The sequence below is a fragment of the Somniosus microcephalus genome, chromosome 26 (genome assembly GCF_052327205.1).
Source record: "Somniosus microcephalus isolate GS21.2 chromosome 26, FLI_Smic_1.0, whole genome shotgun sequence".
NCBI lineage: Eukaryota > Metazoa > Chordata > Chondrichthyes > Squaliformes > Somniosidae > Somniosus > Somniosus microcephalus.
The window spans coordinates 53,470,005-53,489,675 of NC_141012.1; the positions used below are offsets into that span (position 1 = coordinate 53,470,005).

Here is a 19,671-nt window from a genome sequence, read left to right on the forward strand (position 1 = left end):
ACCTTAGACTGTGAGGAAATGTAAACATTGGATCTGGATGAAGTTGCAATCTGGTACAGGCACTGTCTTCTCAGTGTGTGACACCAGTAGTCCTGGGTCAGTGAGGACAGTGTTGGAGCTAATGGCGAATCTGGAAGATCTAGGATCAAATTTGAGGCCTGCAGATTGTCACTTAACCTAATAACGCCTTATGCGACCTCTACCACCTAGAAGGACAAGGGCAGCAGGCGCATGGGAACACCACCACCTGCAAGTTCCCCTCCAAGTCACACACCATCTTGACTTGGAAATATATCATTGTTCCTTCATCGCTGGGTCGAAATCCTGGAACTCCCTCCCTAACAGCACTGTGGGCGTATCTTCACCACACGGACTGCAGTGGTTCAAGAAGGCGGTTCACCGCCACCTTCTCGAGGGCAACCAGGGATGGGCAATAAATGCTGGCCTTGCCAGCGACACCCACATCCCAGGAACAAAAAAAATAATGTGGCTCTGTCAAAGTTTGTTTCATAACATTCCTGTGACGCGCCGTGGAACATTTTACTACTTTAATGGTGCTATATTAATGCACATTATTGTAACCTTAAAAACCATTTTCTTGCTGGGGGCTTTTTTTTGGGCCGGTTAGGGACCTTGAAACACCCACAATTAATGTCTTTAAGATCAGTAGCTGTATAAATATTCTTCCTGTTTAATGCCCTCTGTTTGTTTTTAAAGGCTGTTTTCACAGATCAGTCCCAGGTAGCATACATCCAACAGGACGCAACCACCCAGCAGGTAGGACGGCAAAAAACAACATTCAACTGTGATCTGTGCAGCACATCTTCTGTGTTAAACTGATGTGATACTCCCTTCCTGTGATGGAGTGCTCTTTATGCACTGCAAGTCAGGACAGGTGGTGGAGGGATCCTGTATATTAGGGGAGGTGGTGGAGGGTTCCTGTATATTAGGGGAGGTGGTGGAGGGTTCCTGTATATTAGGGGAGGTGGTGGAGGGTTCCTGTATATTAGGGGAGGTGGTGGAGGGTTCCTGTACATTAGGACAGGTGGTGGAGGGTTCCTGTACATTAGGGGAGGTGGTGGAGGGTTCCTGTACATTAGGGGAGGTGGTGGAGGGTTCCTGTACATTGGGGGAGGTGGTGGAGGGTTCCTGTATATTAGGGGAGGTGGTGGAGGGTTCCTGTATATTGGGGGAGGTGGTGGAGGGTTCCTGTATATTAGGGGAGGTGGTGGAGGGTTCCTGTATATTAGGGGAGGTGGTGGAGGGTTCCTGTATATTAGGGGAGGTGGTGGAGGGTTCCTGTATATTAGGGGAGGTGGTGGAGGGTTCCTGTATATTAGGGGAGGTGGTGGAGGGTTCCTGTATATTAGGGGAGGTGGTGGAGGGTTCCTGTATATTAGGGGAGGTGGTGGAGGGTTCCTGTATATTAGGGGAGGTGGTGGAGGGTTCCTGTATATTAGGGGAGGTGATGGAGGGTTCCTGTATATTAGGGGAGGTGGTGGAGGGTTCCTGTATATTAGGGGAGGTGGTGGAGGGTTCCTGTATATTAGGGGAGGTGATGGAGGGTTCCTGTATATTAGGGGAGGTGGTGGAGGGTTCCTGTATATTGGGGGAGGTGGTGGAGGGTTCCTGTATATTGGGGGAGGTGGTGGAGGGTTCCTGTATATTAGGGGAGGTGGTGGAGGGTTCCTGTATATTAGGGGAGGTGGTGGAGGGTTCCTGTATATTAGGGGAGGTGGTGGAGGGTTCCTGTATATTAGGGGAGGTGGTGGAGGGTTCCTGTATATTAGGGGAGGTGGTGGAGGGTTCCTGTATATTAGGGGAGGTGGTGGAGGGTTCCTGTATATTAGGGGAGGTGGTGGAGGGTTCCTGTATATTAGGGGAGGTGGTGGAGGGTTCCTGTACATTAGGGGAGGTGGTGGAGGGTTCCTGTATATTAGGGGAGGTGGTGGAGGGTTCCTGTATATTAGGGGAGGTGGTGGAGGGTTCCTGTATATTGGGGGAGGTGGTGGAGGGTTCCTGTACATTAGGGGAGGTGGTGGAGGGTTCCTGTATATTAGGGGAGGTGGTGGAGGGTTCCTGTATATTAGGGGAGGTGGTGGAGGGTTCCTGTACATTAGGGGAGGTGGTGGAGGGTTCCTGTATATTAGGGGAGGTGGTGGAGGGTTCCTGTATATTAGGACAGGTGGTGGAGGGTTCCTGTATATTAGGGGAGGTGGTGGAGGGTTCTTGTATATTAGGGGAGGTGGTGGAGGGTTCTTGTATATTAGGGGAGGTGGTGGAGGGTTCCTGTACATTAGGGGAGGTGGTGGAGGGTTCCTGTATATTAGGGGAGGTGGTGGAGGGTTCCTGTATACTGTATTAGGACACACAGGTGGTGTCCCTTGCACTGTGTTAGGACAGGCTGGTGAATTACGTTACATTGGAACAAAATAATGAGAAAGTTGAGAGAACACCATTAAACCGGTCAAAGATTTCTTCTGTGGTTCTGGACCCCATCTGCCTGCAGTTTGAATGGCCCTATGTTGTGCACCCAGCAGCCTAGGAGATTGTTTGCAGACTTTAATCTCTATTCACATGAAGCAGTTTGTTCTGGTATTTTATTTCAGTTTACTTGCTTGTCTTACTTTAACATAATTTTATGCAGATCCAGAATATTATGTAGAATGAACAGCATAAAATCAAGCCCTTCAGCCCAACTGGTCTACCGAATGATACAGCACAGAAGGCAGCCATTCGGCCCATCGTGCCTGTGCCAGCTCTTTGAAATAGCTATCAAATTGGTCCCATCACCCTGTAGTTTTTTCCCCTTCAAATATTTATCCTATTCTCTTTTGAAAGTTACTATTGAATCTGCTTCCACCACCCTTTCGGGCAGTGCATTCCAGATGACAACAACTTGCTGTGTAAATTTTTTTTTCCTCATGTCTCCTCTAGATCTTAAATCTGTGTCCTCTGGTTACCGACCCTTCTGCCACTGCAAACAGTTTCTCCTTATTTACTCTATCAAAACCATACAAGATTTTGAACACCTCTATCAAATCTTCCTTTAACCCTCTCTGCTCTGAGGAGAACAATCCCAGCTTCTCCAATCTCTCCACATAACTGAAGTCCTTGTCCCTGATACCATTCTAGTAAATCGCTTCTGCACCCTCTCTAAGGCCTTGACATCCTTACTAAAGTGTGGTACCCAGAATAGAACCCATACTCAGGCTGAGTCCTAACCACTGTTATATAACGGTTTAGTATAACTTTCTTGCTTTTGTACTCTATTCCTCTATTAATAAAGCCAAGGATCCCATATGCTTTTTTTAACAGTCTTCTCAACTTGTCCTGCCACCTTCAAAGGTTTGTGTACATACACCCCCAGGTCTCTCTGTTCCTGCACCCTCTTTAAAATTGAACTACAGGTAGACTATCCTTTATCCGAAAACCTCGGGACCAGCCGAGTTTCGGATAAAGGAGAATTTCGGATTTCGGAAGGGGGGTCCGCGGGGGGGTCGTGCGCACGACTTACGCTGACGCTCAGCGTAAGTCAGTCGGGGTCGGCGGTTGTCGGGGCCGGCGGGGTCCGCGGGGGGGTCGGCGGTTGTCGGGGCTGGCGGGGTCCGCGGGGGTGTCGGCGGTTGTCGGGGCTGGCGGGGTCAGCGGTTGTCGGGGCCGGCGGGGGGGTCGTGCGCACGACTTACCCTTTATCCGAACTTCCGAAACCGGAACCCTCTTTAAAAAAAAAAACGAAGGTTTTTTCGTTCGTACGCACGACTTACGCTGAACGAAAAAACCTTCGGTTTTTAGAGGGCTTTCGGTTTTCGGAAGTCCGGATAAAGGGTAGTCTACCTGTATTTAGTTTATATTGCCTCTCCTCATTTTTCCTACTAAAATGCGTCACTTCACACTTTGCTGTATTAAATTTCATCTGCCATGTGTCTGCCCATTTCACGAGTCTGTCTGTGTCCTCCTGAAGTCTGTTACTATCCTCCTCACTGTTTACTACATTTCTGAGTTTTGTGTTGTCTGTAAACTTGAAATTATGCCCTGTATACCCAAATCCAGGTCATTAATTTATATCAAAAAGAGCAGCGGTCCTAATACTGACCCCTGTTTACTTCCCTCCAGCCTGAAAAACAACCATTCACCCCTACTCTGCTTTCTGTCCCTTGGCCAATTTCCTATCCACACAGTCCCTTTAACCACATGGGCTTTAATTTTGCTTACACGTCTATTATAGAAACATTGAAGACAGGAGCAGGAGTAGGCCATTCGGCCCCTCGAGCCTGCTCCGCCATTCAATGCGATCATGGCTGATCATCCAAATTCAGTCCCTGCTTTCTCCCCATATCTCTTGATCCCTTTAGCCTTAAGAAATATATCCAACTCCTTCTTGAATATATTTAGTGTATTGGCCTCTACTGCCTCTGTGGTAGAGAATTCCACAGGTTTACCACTCTCTAGGTGAAGAAATTCCTCCTCATTTCTGTCCTAAATGGCCTACCCCTTATCCTTAGACTGTGACCCCTGGTTCTGGACTCCCCAACCATCGGGAACATCCTTCCTGTATCTAGCCTGTCCAGTCCTGTCAGAATTTTGTACGTTTCAATGAGATCCCCTCTCATTCTTGTAAACTCCAGCGAGTACAAGCCCAATCGACCCAATCTCTCCTCATACGTCATTCCTGCCATCCCAGGTATCAGCCTGATGAATCTTCGCTGAACTCCTTCCATGGCAAGAACATCCTTCCTCAGATAAGGCGACCAAAACTGCACACAATACTCAATATGTGATCTCACCAAGGCCCTGTACAACTGCAGCAAGACATCCTTGTTCCTGTACTCAAACCCTCTCACTACGAAGACCAACATGCCATTTGCCTTCTTAACCGCCTGCTGCACCCGCATGCTTACCTTCAGCGACTGGTGCACAAGGACACCCAGGTCTCGTTGCACTTCCCCTTCTCCCAATCTATTGCCATTCAGATAATAATCTGCCTTCCTGTTTTTGCCACCAAAGTGGATAACCTCACATTTATCCACGTTATATTACATCTGCCATGCTTTTGCCCAATCACCCAACCTGTCCAAATCATCCTGGAGTTTCTCGGCATCCTCCTCACAGCACACACGCCCACCCAGCTTTGTGTCGTCTGCAAATTTGGAGATATTACTAGTTCCCTTGTCTAGATCATTGATATATATTGTGAATAGCTGGGGTCCAAGGACCAATCACTGCGGTACCCCACGAGTCACTGCCTGCCACTTGGAAAAATGACCCGTTTATTCCAACTCTTTGCTTTCTGTCTGCCAACCAGTTCTCTATCCAAGTCAATACCTTGCCCCCAATCCCATGTGCCTTAACTTTACACGCTAATCTCTTATGCGGGACCTTATCGAAAGCCTTCTGAAAGTCCAAATACACCACATCCACTAGTTCTCCCTTATCTATTTTGCCAGTTACATCCTCAAAAAATTCCAGTAGATTAGTCAAGCACGATTTACCTTTTGTAAATCCATGTTGACTTTGTCCGATCCTGTCACTGTTTTCCAAGTGCTCTGCTATTACATCTTTTATAATGGACTCTAGCATTTTCCCCACTACCAATGTCAGGCTTACCAGTCTGTAATTCCCCGTTTTCTCTCTACCACCTTTTTTGAATAGTGGGGTAACATTAGCTACCCTCCAATCCATGGGTACTGTTCCAGATTCCATCGAATGCTGGAAGATGATCCGCAAAGCATCAACTATTTCTAGGGCCACTTCCTTAAGTACCCTAGGATGTAGATTATCAGGCCCTGGGGATTTATCGGCCTTCAATTCCATAAATTTCCCTAACACCATTTCCCTACAAATACTGATTTCTTTCAGTTCCTCCCTTTCATCAGACCCTATGTTCCCCGACATCTCTGGGAGGTTATTTGTGTCCTCCTTTGTGAAGACAGAACCAAAATATGTATTTAATTGGTCAGCCATTTCTTTGTCCCCATTATAAATTCCCCTGATTCTGACTGCAAGGGACCTACGCTTGACTTCACCAATCTTTTTCTCTTCAGATATATATATAAAAGCTTTTACAGTCAGTTTTTATGTTCCCTGCAAGCTTACTCTCATACACTATTTTCCCCTTCTTAATTAATCCCTTTGTCCTCCGTTGAATCCTAAACTGCTCCCAATCCTCAGGTTTACTGCTTTTTCTGCCAATTTATATGTCCTCTCCTTGGATCTTATGCTATCCCTAATTTCCCTTGTTAGCTACGGTTGAGTCACCTTTTTTGTTTTATTTTTATGCCAAACTGGGATGAACAAATTCTGTAGTTCATCCATGCGGTCTTTGAATGTTTGCCATTGCCTATCCACCATCAACCCTTTGAGTGACATTCCCCAATCAATCCTACCCAACTCGCGCCTCAGACCATCGTAGTTTCCTTTATTTAAATTTAGGACCCTAGTCTCTGAGTCGACTACTTCATTCTCCATCTTAATGAAGAATTCGATCATATTATGATTGCTCTGACTCAAGGGGCCTTGTACAACAAGATTGCTAATTAATTCTTTCTCGTTACATAATACCAGTCTAAGATGGCCTGATCTCTGGATGGTTCCTCGACATATTGGTTCAGGAAACCATCCCATAAACACTCCAGGAATTCCTCCTCCACAGTATTGTTACTAATTTGGTTAGCCCAATCTATATGTAGATTAAAGTCACCCATGATGACTGCTGTGCCCTTATTGCACGCTTCTCTAATTTCCCTTTTTAATGTCATCCCCAACCTCCGCATTACTGTTTGGAGGTCTATATACCACTCCCACTAACATTTTCTGCCCCTTGGTATTTCTCAGTTCTACCCATACAGATTCCACATCATCAGAGCTAATATCCTTCCTTACAATTGTGTCAATCCCTTCTTTAACCAGCAATGCTACCCCACCTCCCTTTCCTTTTTGCCTATCTTTCCTGAATATTGAATACCCCTGGATGTTGAGTTCCTAGCCTTGGCCACCCTGGAGCGATGTTTCTGTAATCCCAATCAAATCATATTCGTTTGCCTTTATTTGCGCAGCTAATTCATCCACCTTATTACGAATGCTCCTCGCATTAAGACACAAAGCCTTCAGGCTTGTTTTTTTAACGCTCTTAGACCTATTAGATTTATTATTTACTGTGGCCATGTTTGATTTAAACCGTTATTTCTTTGATTGCCACTTTTGTTTTTCTCCTTCCTATCTTTTGCTTTTATCCTTGTTTCCCTTTCCTCTGTCCCCCCTGCTCAGGTTCCCAACCCCCCTGCCATTTTAGTTTAAACCCTCCCCCAGAGCACGAGCAAACACTCCCCCTAGGACATCTGTCCCGGCCCTGCCCAGGTGCAAACCGTCCGGTTTGAACTGGTCCCACCTCCCCCAGAACCGGTTCCAATGTCCCAGGAATTTGAATCCCTCCTCCTTGCACCATTCCTCTAGCCACGTATTCATCTGAAGTATCCTTCTATTTCTACTCTGACTAGCAAGTGGCACTGGTAGCAATCCTGAGATTACTACCTTTTGAGGTCCTATTTTTATTTACATCCTAACTCCCTATATTCCGCTTTTAGGACCTCATCCCGCTTTTTACCTATCGTTGGTACCTATATGCACCACGACAACTGGCTGTTCACCCTCCCCTTCCAAGATGTTCTGCAGCCGCTCTGAGACATCCTTGACCCTTGCACCAGGGAGGCAACACACCATCCTGGAGTCTTGTTTGCGGCCGCAGAAACGCCTATCTATTCCCCTTACAATAGAATCCCCTATTACAATAGCTCTACCCCTCTTTTTCCTCCCGTCCTGTGCAGCAGAGCCACCCATGGTGCCAGGAAGTTGGCTGCTGCTGCCTTCCTCTGATAAGCCATCCCCCCCAACAGCACTCAGTGGTTTATCTCTTTGAGAGGGGGATGTCCACAGCGGACCCCTGCACTACCTGCCTGTGCCTAGTACTCTGTCTGTTGGTCACCCCTTCCCTTTCTGCCTGTCCAACCTTTGCCTGTGGTGTGACCAACTGATCAAACGTGATATCCACGACGTCCTCAGCCTCGCGAATGGTCCAGTATGTATCCAATCGCAGCTCCAGCACCACAATACGGTCTGCCAGTAGCTGCAGCTGGATACATTTCCCACACACATAGTTGTCAGGGACACAGGAAGTGTCCCTGAGTTCCCACATAGCGCAGGAGGCGCATACCACGGCACCTGGCTGTCCTGCCATGACTTACCCTTTAATTAATTGCAATTAAATTAAATTACATTACATTAAATCAAATCAATCCCACCAATTACACTACAGTTAAATAGTAAATTTAAGGGCCCTGGTTTATAAACAGTCCCCGCTACACCACAGAGACTTTAGAAACTATAAACCACAGAGTTAAAGTTTATAAAGAGAGAAATACTCACCAACCAATCACTTACCTGCTTTCTGGTGACGTCACACTTCGATTACTTTTTACTTCTCTCCCTCTGAGATTGGAGATTGGTAAACCTACCCGCGCCTCTGGGGCCTTTTATAGTCGCCGCTCCACAATTCCCGCCGAGATTCCTCCCGCTGACGCACTGGGGCCTTTTTATAGTCGCCGAGATTCCTGCTGAGATTCCTCCCGCTGACGCACTGAGGCCTACCTGAGCCTCTTGGGGCCTTTTTATAGTCGCCGAGATTCCTCCCGCCGCTGCCGCACTTTATGTGGTACAGGTAGACTACCCTTTATCCGAACTTCTGAAAACCGAAACCCTCTAAAAACCGAAGGTTTTTTCGTTCAGCGTAAGTCGTGCGCACGACTTACGCTGAACGAAAAAACCTTCGGTTTTTAGAGGGTTCCGGTTTCGGAAGTTCGGATAAAGGGTAAGTCGTGTGCACGACCCCCCGCCGACCCCGACCCCCACCGACTTACGCTGAGCGTCAGCGTAAGTCGTGCGCAGGACCCCCCGCGGACCCCGCCGGCCCCGACCCCCCCCGCCGGCCCTGACCCCCCCGCGGACCCCCGCCGGCCCCGACCCCCCCCCCCCCCCGCGGACCCACCTTCCGAAATCCGAAATTCTCCGAAAACCGAAACATGGCTGGTCCCGAGGTTTTCGGATAAAGGATAGTCTACCTGTACTTTGTCAAATGCCTTTTGAAAGTCCATATACACACCATAACCACACTGCCCTCATCAACCCACTCCATTATTTCATCAAAGAAAACAATCAAGTTAGTCAAACGCGATTTGCCGTTAACAAATCTATACTGACTTTCATTTATTAGCCCACAGTTTTCCAATTGCCAATTAGTTTTGCCCGGATTATTGTCTCTAAAAGTTTCCCTGCCACTGACATTAGGCTGACTGGCCCTGTTTTGTTCCCATTGTACAATTACTGTTTTGCCTACCAATGTTTGATTCCAATTCATCTGGGCCATCCCTTTTTAACTCATTGAAATTAGCCCTCCTCCAGTTAAGTATTTTTACATTTGCGATTATGACCTTTTGAGGTCCTGCTTTTAACTTTTGCCTTAGCTCCTGAAACTCTGACTGCAGGACTTCAACCCTTTTCCTTCCGATGTCATTGGTTCCCACTTGGACCATGACTTCTGGCTGTTCCTTTTCTTCCCGCCCCCACCCAAAATGTTCTGCACCCTCAGTGATGTCGTTTGCCCTGGCACCAGGGAGGCAACACACCATGCAGGACTCACGTTGCCAGTTGAAGAAACACCTGACTGCTCCCAGGACTATTGAATCCTCCATAACCACTGCATTCCTACACTTTTGCAGTTCTTTGGCTCACGGTGTCATGGTCCGGATTGCACTCCTTCGAGGTGTTGTCAACCTCACGGGTATTCAATACTGGTTTGAGAGTGCCACACTCTACCCTGCCAAATTGCCACCCACTTACTGTCCTGAGCTTTCTGTGCTTGTGGGGTGACCACCTCCTAGAACGTATGATCCAGGACATTTCCTGTGCCGGTGTTTGCTCCACATGAGCCTCCTGCCATCCCTCTCCATCTTGCTGTATCAGCATAACCTTCTAAAACAACAGCAGATAATGCTGGAAACACTCGGCAGGCCAGGCAGCATCTGTGGAGAGAGAAACCGAGTCGACGTTTCCGGTCTGGGACCCTTCGTCAGAACTGGGAAAAGTTAGGGCTGTAACAGGTTTTAAGCAGGTGCAGAGGCCGGGAAGGTGATGGGGGTGGGGAGGAAGGAACGGAAGGAACGGTCTGTGCCAGGGTGGAAGGCAGGAGAGATTACATGTTGCAAATGGGGATGGTAGAATCATCAACAGCTGCCGCCTGAAAAAATGGGGGCAGGGGTTATAGTCTGAAATTGTTGAACTCCGTGTTGAGTCCAGAAGGCTGTAAAGTGCCTAATGGAAAGATGAGGTGCTGTTCCTCGAGCTTACACTGAGCTTCAGTGGAACAGTGTAAGAGGCCGAGGTCAGAGTGGGAGTGGAGCGGAGAATTAAAGTGACAGGCGATCGGAAGCTCGGGGTCACCCTCACAGACTGAACGGAGGTGCCCTGCAAACCGGTCTCCCCAATGTAGAGGAGACCACATCGTGAGCAGCGAATACAGTATACTAGATTGTAAGAAGTACAAGTAAATTGCTGTTTCACTTGGAAGGGTTGTTTGGCGCTCTGGACGGTGGGAAGGGAGGAGGTAAAAGGGCAGGTGTTGCATCTCCTGCGCTTGCACGGGAAGGTGCCATGGAGAGGGATGGGGCTGTTGGGGGTGATTGAGGAGCGGTCCCTTTGGAATGCTGGGAGGGGAGGGGAAGATGCGTTTGGTGGTGGGATCACGTTGGAGGTGACGGAAATGGCGGAGGATGATCCATTGGATGTAGAGGCTGGTGGGGTGAAAGGTGAGGACTATTGTGTTTCTGGGAGGGAGAAGGGGTGAGAGCAGAAGTGCGGGAAATGGAACGGACACGGTCGAGGGCCACGCCAGCCACGGCAGAGGGGAATCCTCGGTTGAGGAAAAAGGAAGACACATCGGAAGCACTAGTATGGAAGGTGGCATCGTCAGAGCAGATGCGGCGGAGACGGAGAAACTGGGAGAATGCAATAGAGTCCTTGCAGGAAGCGGGGTGCGAGGAAGAGTAGTCCAGGTAGCTATGGGAGTCAATGGGCTTGTAGTGGATGTTTGTCGATAGCCTATCGCCAGAAATGGAGACAGAGGAGTCAAGGAAGTGAAGGGAAGAGTCGGAGATGGACCATGTGAAGGTGAGGGAAGGGTGGAAATTGGAAGCAAAGTGAATGAAATTTTCTCATTCAGGGCGAGAGCAGGAAACGGCACCGATGCAGTCATCAATGTACCAGAAAAAGAGGTGAGGGAGGGGACCAGAGTAGGACTGGAACAAAGAATGTTCCACATATCCCACGAACAGGCAGGCATAGCTCGGACCCATGCGAGTTCTCATAGCAACACCTTCTATTCCTTTCTCGCTTGTGTTTATCTGCTATTTGTCTCAACTACTCCTTGTGGTAGTGAGTTCCACATTCCATGCCATATATTATTTTATATACCTCATTGAGGTTACTCTTCCCTCTGAGTTATTGGCCCGTATTTTCCGATTGCAGGCCTCCCACGGGCGGAGACCTGCGATCTGGAAAAATCTACGCCCTTACCTGAGGGTTCCCGGGACGCACACGCTTCCGCTCCTGGGCCTCTCCAAACTCCCAGTGCGCAGGGCCCACGTATCCCAGAGGCGCAGGTAGTTTGCAGCGTCCCTGGGATCACGTGGGCCATGGGGAGCCAATCAAAGAAGGGAATCTCCCTTCATACACTTGACAGGAAGACCTGTCAAATATATGAATGGAGATCACCCCAAAAACTTTGTAAAACTTTAAATAATTTTTTTTTTTAAATCACATTTTTAAAATGAATGAAATTGCAATAAATTGCAATAATTTTAAACAAAAATAAAAAATGTTGAAAAAAATAATTCAAGTTTTTTACAGGGCTAAAAATAAACATAGCGTTTTTTAAAAAGTATTTTTAAATGATAAATCAGTGAAAAATATTTTTTTTAAACTTTTTTCAACTCTTATCCTGGTAAAAGCAGGCCTTATGCCTGTTTTTTTACCAGGCTTTAGAATTGTAAGGGTTTTCTGCAGGCCAAGGGTCTCCAAAAAGCGGAACTATCCGCCCGCAGAGGCCCTTCTCCAGGGCAGCCGGAGGATCTGTCAAGACCATTCTTGACAGATCGGAAATGCCGGTTTTCAGCGCGTGCGCTGTGCATGCCTGAAACCGGCATTTCCGATGCCCCTACAGGTGTGTACACAGCACGTACACACCCGTAGGGATTGGAATATCTGGGCCTATTAATCTTTCCTTATAGTTCTTCCTTACACTTGAACTTGTTTGTTTGCTCTTCTCTTGCACCTTCCCCAGTGCTTGCTCATCCCTTTTCTAGTTTGGTGATGAGAACTGTGCGCGTATTCCAAGTGAGGTCTGACCATTGCCTTGTACAACTTCAGTATGACCCCACTAGACTTGTATGGCACTGTTCTCGTGACATGCCTCCCAGCATTTGATTAATTTCCCTAATCCCCTTGCCCACCAAGCCAAACCTCCCTCCAACGACCCCAACCCTATCCCTGAACCCTCTTCTTTCTCTCTCCTCGTTTTTCTCTCGCCTCTCATGCCCTCTCTAAGCTCATCTTCATGAGACACACCTCCAGCTCCCTTGACCCCATTTACACTAAACTACTGATCACTGAACTTCCCTTCCTGGCTCCCATGCTAGCCAACATTGTAAATGGTTTCCTCTGCTCAGGCACTGTCACCCCCTGCTTTCAAAACTATCGTCATCATCCACTTCCTCAATGAAGCACACTCAGCTTCTCTGTCCATATAAACTGCTGCCCCATCTCCAACCTCCCTTTTGCCCCCAACGTCCTTGAATATGTTTTCACCTCCCAGATCCTTGCCTATTTCTCCTGCTTCAATCTCTCCAATCAGGTTTCCACCTTCCGACAGCGCTGAAACAGCCCTAACCAAAATCATAAACAGCATTCTCTCTAACTATCCCTCCCTGTCCTCCTCAATGGTTGACTGCACCATCCTTCCATAAATTGCCTCTCCATTGTCCAGCGTGGTGGGCTGCCTTTGTTTAGGTCCAGTCTTATCTCTTGAATCATAGCCAGAGCTTCTCTTTCCACCCTTCCACCTTCACCTTAAGAGCCCCCAAGGATCCATCCTTGGGCCCCCTCCTCCTCTTCATCCACAGACATGGATCAGCTTGCACGGGTATGCCAATGGCACCCAACTCTACCTGTCCACCACCTGTCTTGAATCCTCCACTGCCTCTGTGCCGTTAGACTGCTTGTCTGACATCCAGTCTTGGCTATTATCATATTCCACTGTTGGCTTTTGTGCCTTTAGCTGCCGAGGTTCCATGGTCTGGAGTTCTGTCCCAGAGCCCTTCCTCCTCTCCACTTGCTTCTTTTAAGACCCGCCTTAAAACCTACCCCTTTGACTGAACTTTTAGCCACCCCTTTTGATATCTCCCCATTAGCTCAGTGGCCATTATGTTTTTTGCACCTCTGTGAAGCACTTTGGGACATTTATCCAAATGAAAGGTGCTATAAATTAAAGTTGTTTTTATGAATTGCCTCATCGTATTACCTAGATGTTATGAATAACAAATCCACTATTACTTCTGGGTGTCTCTATCTGTGATACTTCTATTCCATTTCATTTGTAGTTTGTCGCACATTATTTTGTCTACTGTGCAGCACTTTACACTTGTCAGTGTTGCATTCCATCTTCCAACTGCCTGAATGATCCGAATCGTTCTCCAAATCCTTTCTTGCGTCCCTTGTTTTACTGCTCGCTCTACTTTAGTGCCATCTGCTGTGAATTTGATCGTCTTTCAGCTGGTTTCAGAATCCTGGTCAAAAATGTAAACCAATAACAACAGAGGCCCAGGTACCGATCTGTGCAGAGTTCCCCCCCCCCCCAGTCTGACGCTCACTCCTATCCTTTAGCTTCATATCCAGTCACACACTTCACCTAGGCTTCAGATTTCATTACAATACTTTCATCTGCAACCTTCCATTACTTCCAATTGTCTCCTGTCCTTTTAACTGATCCAGTACATCTGTCATAGTGACTTCAAGGTATTCAAGTGATATTGACTGTTATCCTCTTTTGTGAATCCTTTTGGGAAATACTGATTTACTATTTTGACTATTCTTTAACTTCACCTCTCCTTTCCCTTTCAGTATTCTAATTTTGCCTCTGATTCCTTCAGCTGTTCTAACACTGGAACGCATTTGCTGTTGTGTTTGGTTTCTAATTGGCACGGCTCTTTTTGTGCTTCCTAATATATCTTTTTAAAGCTATTATTATGTCTCCAGTCCCTAAGTTTGTCACTCTTCTCTCCCTATAGACTGTGTTTATTCTATTGGATCACTAATCGTTATTCTAATTGCTTTATTCATCTGCTTTGGGGATTATGTGTTTACTTTTGTTTTTCTCCAGCCTCTACTTATTCTGTATATGAAGTATTATGGTTTTCAATGGGTTTCACTACCTGAGCTGTCTTTCAGCAGTACTTCTCAGTTGATTGCTTTTAGTTCCCTTTTTAATTTTGCCACCTTAAAGTTATATATTTTTGTCTTTATCCTCACTCATGTTGGTTGCCAGATTATCTTGCAGTGATCACGACTCCCCAAATATTCGGTTACTTTTAAATGATGAATGTTGTCCTGACTGTTCTCTGACCCGATGGGTTAAGATCCTCGCATTTTGATCTGATATTAAGAAGCAATCATGTGTTACATTGACTAATTCTGATGTCTGACTTCAGTATGGGACTTGCTAGTTAACATTGGATTTGATTTTTGATTGCTACATTGTTCTCATTGACCACCTTTTTTATTGAATCACAGAATATGTTGCCTTCGCCCTTCTCTGGGGGTCTGTAACAGGCCTATTGCCAATTCATTATCCTGAACAGTCCTCCCTTCTTGCTATTTCTGTCCCTCCTGAAAATCCAGTATCCTATAGTAATGAATTGAGTGTTTATGGGCAAGCTATGTTCCAGGACACACTCCGTCATCATTTCCTACCATTTCTTATCCTCGGTAAAGCTTGGCGGTGGATGAGGAATTGGGTGAAAGAGAATCGGCAGCGGTAGTTCGGGTGATGATATCAGCCTGGAGAGATGTGCTGAATGAAGTGACTCGGGGATTGGTGTTGGGCCCACTACTGTTTCTGATCTACATACATGACCTAGATTCAGAAGTGCAGTGCATGTTGGTGAAATTCACGGGAGCAGTAGAGTATGAGGAAACAACTCGGGAATAACTGGAGACCCTGCAGAAAGTTAGAAGTGAGATCGCAGAGACTCCTGCCACATTTTTTCAGTTCTCCTTAGATATACAAATTGTGCCAGAGGATGGGACTGTCGCCAATTTTGAAGAAGGGAGTAGGATGAACTAGATAAATATAGGCTAAAATTAGTTGTGGACAAACTCTTGGGGGAAAATTCAGTTGCTTGCACCTCCTGTTAGCGCCTTAAGAGGGCGCTAATGGGGCGCAAAGCAACTAGCGCCCGGCGCGGCGATGTTTGTGCCGCTCGCGAAATTAACTAGACATTTTGTGGCGGCGCTAAACACTACCGCCACGGTCTCCTGCGCCGGCAGATCATGACGTCAGTCGAGTGCGCAACGCCCCGGACCGGATATTGAGTGGGGCCCCCTGCCTTACCGCCTGCCGCTAGCAACGAAAGGTTGAGGGGAGCGTTTTGCAGTCAAGAAGGGACTGGGGGAGCGCTATTTAAAGGCGACCGCTTCCTGCCTTTTTTTGTTGGTGACATTTTTGCACCACGCATTCTGAGAGAGAGAGAGAGAGAGACTTCTGGAGAGATTCAACGCTGTGTGGAGGAGTTTTGGGTACTGAGCAGCACTTTGCAGGTTCATTTTGATTTGCCCTTGTATCTATTTAGAAGAGACTGTGGGAGCTGCACGCTGAGCTCTTTCCCTGGGTCACTCCATTGATCTTTCCTGCAGATTTGATGTACAGGTCTCTCCAGGCTGAGATTCAAGGCTGCAATGAGCAGGATGTGGATGGAGAGCAAAATCAACCCTCCCCTTTAAGATAAAAACAGAAAATGCTGGAGAAACTCAGCAGGTTGGGCAGCATCTGTGAAGAGAGAAACAGTTAACATTTCAGGTCGATTACCTTTCGTCAGAACTCCCCTTTAAGAACTGGCCGGCGCCAGTGTGTCTGTGTTCCATTGCGGACTGACATCACATGAGCTTCGCCAGCGCTCTGAGGTAGCGCCTCGCTCCTCGGCCTTTGCACTTTAAGACAGTTGTGAAGCACCTGATTCAGCGCCCCAATCACCTCCAGGGGCGATAAAAGCCAAGTTTGCTGTTGGAGGCGATAATTAGCGCCAGGCGCTAAACGTTGCGCCCGGCCGATCATGGCGCCCCAAACGGGGCGATACCGAATTTTTCCCCCTTAGAATCCATAATCCAAGATAAAATGAGTGAGCTTTTCGGGATACATGCAACAATCAAGAACAGATAACATGGATTTGTTGAAGGCAAGTCATGTTTGACAAGTTTGAGTTTTTTTGAATCTAGGTAGAAAAAGGGATTGTCGTGTATATGGATATTCAGAATGTGTTCAATAAGGCATCTCGGAAGAAGCTTGTTAGAAAAATTCAGGCGTATATTATAAGAGTCTGAGTCAGACGATTGTGGGCTCAATCCGATTCTAGAGACGTGAGCACATAATCTAAGCTGACACTTCAGTGCAGCACTGAGGTGGTGCTGGCCTTCCCTTTTATCTTATTATGTTTGATTCCTTACTGTTTATTTATTCTCCCTGGCTTTCCTGTCTGTTTTCTTTTTCTCCTCTTCATCACCCTCCAAGCTTTGTTTATGTATAGATACGGTCCTACACTGTTTCCCTTTCATATCTAGATTAAAGGAACCTCAATTCTTTCAGATCCTGTGCTATCCTTCCTGAACCAGCCTAGTTTCCCCCAAAACAATCCCGATTATCTACAAAGGTAGTTCTGTCCCAACTCTTTACCTCCATCAAAAATCTGGAGGAAGCCAAAAGAAACTTTTACACATGTTTATATTTCAATTTACCCGAAGTAGATCCATACTCGGGGGTATGTTCTGACCAGCGCACAATACAGTTTGTAGTTGAGGACACATTTCAAATGGATGAGGTTCAGTGATTTCTGAGAGTGGTGTTTCATTTTGTTGGGATCCATTCTCTCAGGTGACAGTAAATTACTTGGTGAAATGAATAAACCAGGTCTGACACATCACTTGATTGCTGCTTGCTTGCTCTGACAGATCGGTTTATTTATACCCAGGTAACGGTTCTCCTGCCTGCCAACCAGAACATGACTGGTGCCAATCTGGCAGTACTTGGCAGTGTGACGGAGGCACAGCAGCCAATGACGGTGGAGAACAATTCTCAGGTAAAATAGTAATAATTTCAACAGAATTTCAACAATTGTCATAAATTATACGATTAATGACCATCTGAGGTGCTGTTCCATGGCTTTCGAATCTGCATCTGCCAGTATTGGGCAAGGGGAATAGGAAGTTCAGGTAGTTCCCCGAGGTGTTGGTGTAATTGTAAGATACAATCAAAGTAGAGTATTCGAATGAGAGAAGGAGTGACAGGGATAGGCTTTTAACAGGGAATGTAGGTGGGTGAGGCAGCAATCGATCTTTAATTGAGGGCAGCAGAGTGAAGATGTTGGTTTGTTGCTAACATGACCTCCAATAACTTGCCCTTATTTTGTTTTCCTAGTCACATTTGCCCATACCAAATCACGGGATACCTCGGATAACAGGGGTCAGCAGCTCTGTGCAACGAATGTCACAGACACTGAACACAGCTGAACATGACCTGGACTCTGAAGACGATGAGGATGAAGAAGAGGAAGAGGAAGATGTAGACTCATCTGATATTGATGATTGGGAGCTAGGTCCTCCGAGGCCGTTTAATCCATGTGATTTATGTAAGTGGGAAAAAGCACATTGCTACTCACTGAAATAACAACAGAAGGTCCCACTGAAGTGTAGAGGAAGAAATTCTGCCATTTGTCATTTCAAGGCACCAACAGTATTTTGGTGTTCTTGGTGGTGACACAGTTCTTGTAGTAGGGTGCTAATTTTTAGATGACGGGGTCACGATAGAAGCTGTCGGCAGGCTACTGTCAGGGTATTACTGTTAGCAATTTCACTTAAAATAAATTCCAACGTAAGTGGAAGTCCCTGTTATTCTCATTGTGGTAATGTGATGTTACTGCTTTTCTTTTCTCCAGGGTGTGAGGATTGTAATAACGCTCATCCAGCTGCATGCCTCAAACATGGCACTCTGCACTGCATTCCCAATCGGCCCGTCCTGAGCAGGGCCAGGGCCAGCCTGCCACTTATTCTGTACATCAATCGATTTGCTGGTGGAATCTTCTCCAAGAGGCGCATTCCAAAACGCACGCAGTTTGGCCCTGTAGAGGGACCATTAATTAAGCAGTCTGAGCTCACGGATGAATACATTCATTTGAAGGTACGTCTTTTGGCCTGATGAGAAAGCACTTGTTATATTTTGCAGTGCCGTACAGGTCTACAAGACTTGGAAATTTGCTTTGTCCTCGTCCATATGATCTATCAAGGTTTGTAACCATTTTTGGCTACATGGTTGTAGTTTTAATGGTGTGTTATTTCCCAATGTTACATGTCCTGGTATCCGCATTTGTCTCTCAGTCATAGCCTCATATGGACTCAGCCTCGTAGTCCCGTGTGGGGTAGAGCGTATTGCCATTAGACATAAAGGCAACATGTCAGTCCACTGAGTGGGGTGTTCTGTACACAACTTCTGCACCATTGTCTTTAAAGTTCGATTTCCCCTCTCCACGATCGCTGATGGTTGTGGACGGTGCGCAAGGTGCAATTTATGTTTTATCTGTAACATTTCTTGCAGATTTGTGAAAACTGCCCCCGTAAAGTGTGAACCCTGATCGCTATCCACTTGTAATGGCAATCCCCACCTCCAGAACACCTCACTCAGGAGAATTCAAGCTGCGGTGCGTGCTGTGTTATTTCTCATGGGAAAACCCTCTGTCCATTTAGTGAACTGATCGATTATCACAAGTGCGTACTCATAGTTTCCCTTGGACTTTGTAAGTGGACCAATAAAGTCAATCTGTATGTGTGTCCATGGTCCCTCAGGAGGGGGCTGTGACCTAAGTAAAGCGCGATTTGAACATGAAGGGGGGTTTGTCTGTAGGCATGGCAGGCAGCGATTAACATATTGTTCCATTCCAGGCCACCAGAAAACAGGTAATAACTTTTGTAGTGTCGAGGCCGCTGAGTAATGACTCGCCGTCTGGTGAGAATGAAAGAGAGCTAGAATTTCTTCCTTTAACTGAGGAGGAATACAAACTACGAGGTCTCCCTCTTTATTCCCTATCTTTAGTAGAGGAGGGTTTTTATCTACACCTTGTTGCATTATAGTGGAGCCTGCCCATAGGGTGGGTGCTGGTAGCGGGTATCCCTGTTGATGCCAGGCTATTACCTGTGTATAAGGAGCATATGAATCCTGTAGGGCCAAAAGATCAATGGTTTTAGTCTTAGTCACCGCACCCACTAGGGGGGTCTGAATATCATTCATCACCCACCAAGGTAGTAACT

The 19,671-nt window shown here is 46.7% G+C and overlaps 1 protein-coding gene across 4 annotated transcripts in view; it reads left to right on the forward strand.

Annotated features, from left to right (window-relative positions):
• Positions 1 to 19,671, forward strand: part of prdm10 (PR domain containing 10) — a 159,873-nt gene that overhangs the window by 71,247 nt on the left and 68,955 nt on the right. For all 4 annotated transcript variants that reach the window (XM_085968193.1, XM_085968195.1, XM_085968192.1 and 1 more), the window contains exons 4-7: positions 718 to 777; positions 17,343 to 17,450; positions 17,789 to 17,999; positions 18,306 to 18,547. In XM_085968193.1, the coding sequence (XP_085824319.1) occupies positions 718 to 777; positions 17,343 to 17,450; positions 17,789 to 17,999; positions 18,306 to 18,547 (621 nt within the window). The remainder of the gene's footprint in view (positions 1 to 717; positions 778 to 17,342; positions 17,451 to 17,788; positions 18,000 to 18,305; positions 18,548 to 19,671) is intronic.